Source organism: Vipera ursinii (genome assembly GCF_947247035.1).
Source record: "Vipera ursinii genome assembly, chromosome: 1".
Lineage (NCBI taxonomy): Eukaryota > Metazoa > Chordata > Lepidosauria > Squamata > Viperidae > Vipera > Vipera ursinii.
In genome coordinates, this window is record NC_139512.1 from 343,645,947 (window position 1) to 343,649,703 (window position 3,757).

Below are 3,757 nucleotides of genomic sequence, written 5' to 3' on the forward strand. Positions count from 1 at the left end.
TCTTCTCTCTGCCCTCCTTTTCTCTTCTGGGTGCACCAGAAGCTCCAATTAGTATGTTGCCACAGATAGTAGGTTCCCTCCCCACTCCAGTTCGCTAGGGCTCGCGTACCACCAGTTGAAAAGCCCTGATCTATACAGCTAACCATCAGACTTAGTCCTGTCCTAGTCCTTTGTGTGCTACACTGCATTCTGGACCGATTGCAGTTTCCTGATCATCTTGAAGGACTGCCTTAGGTAAAGTGCATTTCAGTAATCCAATCCAGAAGTGACTAAAATATGAACGAGTGAAAGCAAGAGGAGGTGTAATATAAACACATGTTCCTTAAATTATATACGTGGAATCTCGTGTTCCTCGAGAAACTTATTTTTCTCCAAGCTGCTCCCAACATCCCAGTCTGTTATTGTGGATTTTGAATCCGTTCCGTTTCATTGGCGAAACAAAGTAGCCACCAATGAATGAAGAAAAGATGTTGGCACACTACTGTGTTTCCCCCAAAGTAAGACCTGGTCTTACTTTCTTTTGGGCTCGGAAGTAAGCACTAGGATTTACTTTCGGGGAGGGCTTACATTTTGCCAGTACCAGTAGGCCACGCGTGGGGGTGGGGCGGTGCCTGTCCATGGGGTGGAGGAGCAACGCAGTGGCGAGAGTGGTGGCAGACCAGGTATGGTATGGGGTGGGCGGGGTGCGTGCCCTTCCCGTGCTAGGCCTGCCTCTGCAGCTCCTGGCGGCAGCGAGAAGGGTGTTGAGGTGTTGGGCAGGCCGAACAAAGCGGCAGGTGAAGCGCCGGAGGCTCAGGGATGGAGGGTGGTGAAGCAGGCTGGCACCCATGCCTTTCCTGACCTGAATCCAGCCACGTGCCATTTCTCCTTCACCATTCGTTGCCACGTGCAGGGACACAAAAGAAGGTTTTTTGGGGGGGGGGGTGTCAATCAATTCCAACTTGCGAAAAAAAAGATCTTGCCAAGTTGGAATTGATTGATCTTTCCTCTGCTTGATGTCTCAGTTCTCTTGTTCTGGGCTAAACATTTTTTGCCTTTGTGTGTTTTAAAGCTGGGTTCTTGTAAGCAGTCAGTGGGGCTCTCCAAGGGGTCGGTGGTGTTGTTATCTGTAGTACTATGTTAAAATAAATCCTTTACATATAATGTTTAGGGGGTCAATGAGCAATCTGAAACTACGCAAAGGGGCTGATGGAAGTTTGGAGATCTCTATTTATAGCCAGGATAGGGAAAGCTACTTTTTCCTCATTGATTCCTACTTGGACGGCTGGTGTCACGATGCTGCCAAATAGTCAAGGCTGAAAATTGTTGAAGTTAACATTCCCATTTTTTGGAAAGGGAGGTTAAGTGGCAAAAACAATGCCTTCAGCCTCTATCGTGATTTCATTCCTAAAACAAGGGGGAAAACAGGGGAAATTATCTGCTTGGGCGAGGTGTTTGGGGCAGTGCATGGGCTATAACCCCCTGCAAAGTTTAAGGTAATGACTTTGCTCCTTAAAAACCCCTACCAAAATAAGTGGTCTGACTTTATCCTGATGTACATTTTGAGACTTCAGGAATTGTTAATGAGATGCTGGGTAGTCCTGCAAGCCACAGATTACCTATACCTGGCTTCAAGGTTAGCCGCTTTGTTGCAAAAGTGCTTCTCCATATCTGAGTTTTCTGGGTGTGCCATGGCTGCCACTTCCACAGGGAGCAGTCAGGTGTGAATTATAATCCTACCCTTGTCAACAGGTCTCGTGGCAGTTCCGCCATTGGTGCACGTAAACAGAAAGAGCTTCCAACAGAGCCCCCCTTTACAGCATACGTTGGCAACCTCCCCTTCGACATAGTTCAAGGAGACATTGATAAGATCTTCACAAACCTCAGTATAAGAAGCGTGCGACTAGTCAGAGACAAAGAGACAGATAAATTTAAAGGTAGGTCATTTTGTATCTCCCCTTTATCATACACTTTGGGGATTATGATAGTTGTTTCTTTGTAGAGCAAAGATGTAAGATTGAGTGTGCCTATGTGCACTTGTGTTTGGCCCGAGGACCCTCTTTTGGTTTTCTGGGGTAAGTCAGAAAGTACATTCCAAAGAGTGGACAGGGAGAAGTCAAAGTCTTAAGTTCATAATAATGTTAAGTTATAATGGTAGATACAGAAAATAAAGTCACTCCCATGTATTTAATTATTCCATCTTTTGGCCAAATTAAAGAGTACAATTGTATGTATCTTTAAAAGGATTCTAGGGCCACCACCATAGCGCTAGAATTATGCCAACCTTTGCGGTACTTGTTACTTTAAGTATTTCATAATTGAATGACACAGATAATTGTACATTGTGGTAGCTACATAACTCAAGTTGGACCATGGAGATGTGTGATCTTGTAGTGAGCACCTCCAGGGAAAACCTTAATGCTGGTAGCATAGACTGTGACCTTCAGGGGGAGAACTTCATGCAGCAGTTTAGCTCTTCCCAAAATAACCCATTGAAGATAAAGATGCTGACTGATCACAGAAAATGCCTACTGCAAGAGGGAAGGAGGCCCAGGAGAAGGGCATGTGTAAAGGTGTGACCAGCTGAAACCTTTAAGAAGAACAAGCAACATAAGGTTTTCCTGCATGTCCAACCATCTGTACTTGCTAATAAAATGTATTTTATTATGTTTTTTGGTGAAGGTGTTGGTCTAAGAGCAAGGAGACATGGGTTCTTTGGCTACTTGTTAGGCACAAGCTCACTGGGTGACTTTTGGTTACTCAGATGTCGCTTTGACCAACCTACATCACAGGATTGTTGTGGGGACACAATAAAAACACCTGCAGGAAAATAAGCTCAGAGAACATAAACAGCCTAACAGTTTTAGCCTAAGATCCCTAAATTCGTACTTTTAAATTTAACTGCAACTACACAAGCTTTCATTAGTAGCTACTTATCTCATTTATGTAAGAAGATTTAGCAAAGGGCTTCTCACGTTACCTGTCAGAAAAAATTATTCAAGGAACAAATTTAAAGTACGCAGAATTTTTTGATCTTAAAATAGCTGTTTCAAAAACAAAACAGCTGTTTGGTCTTAATAAATGTATCCTATTTTTGTTTTGTATAAGCTGTTCAGAACCTGAGCTTGAAACATTCCAAATATAAAACATTTTGTATCCCTGTAGAACAAATGCTTTTATGTTTCTTTTTTCTATAATCTGTATTTCAAATCAGAAAGTTTAAATTGTTGGGTGACAGAACTCAAGGAGCTAAATCAGTTTTATGAGAATGGTAAAGCGATGATCATTTATGCACACCCAGGTTCCAGTGCCAACATGAGAGCAGTTTTCTAATTTTATTTATGTTTATATGCTTTCATTCACACCCTTTTGAATCAGTCTTGAATTCTCTTGACTGCCTAGATAATTCCACACAGTTTTCTTGAGAACATTTCCAAAGTAATTAATCATAGCCTTCTTTCTAGACTGGGGAGTGACTGGTTCAAATTTACTCAGCTAGCTTTGTGCCTAAGGTGGGTCTACAACTCATGGTCTTACAGTTTCTAGCCTGGCACCTCATCTACACCAGACTGGCTCTCACATATATTTATTTATTTATTTATTACATTTCAGGATTTTGTTATGTAGAGTTTGATGAGGTTGAATCACTTAGACGTGCTCTGACGTATGATGGAGCAGTAAGTATAATACTCTTGTGAAATGTAATTTGAACAGAGGTATCAGCTTTTATCTGTAATCTACTTCAGAAACAGTTTCTTTTTTTTATTCAACCCAACAG

At 42.2% G+C, this 3,757-nt stretch overlaps 1 protein-coding gene across 1 annotated transcript in view; it reads left to right on the forward strand.

Moving 5' to 3' along the window:
* EIF4H (eukaryotic translation initiation factor 4H) overlaps positions 1 to 3,757 on the forward strand; it is a 29,222-nt gene that overhangs the window by 14,020 nt on the left and 11,445 nt on the right. Inside the window, exons 2-3 of the mRNA XM_083361873.1 lie at positions 1,732 to 1,916; positions 3,592 to 3,656. Coding sequence (XP_083217999.1) covers positions 1,732 to 1,916; positions 3,592 to 3,656 — 250 coding nt within the window. The remainder of the gene's footprint in view (positions 1 to 1,731; positions 1,917 to 3,591; positions 3,657 to 3,757) is intronic.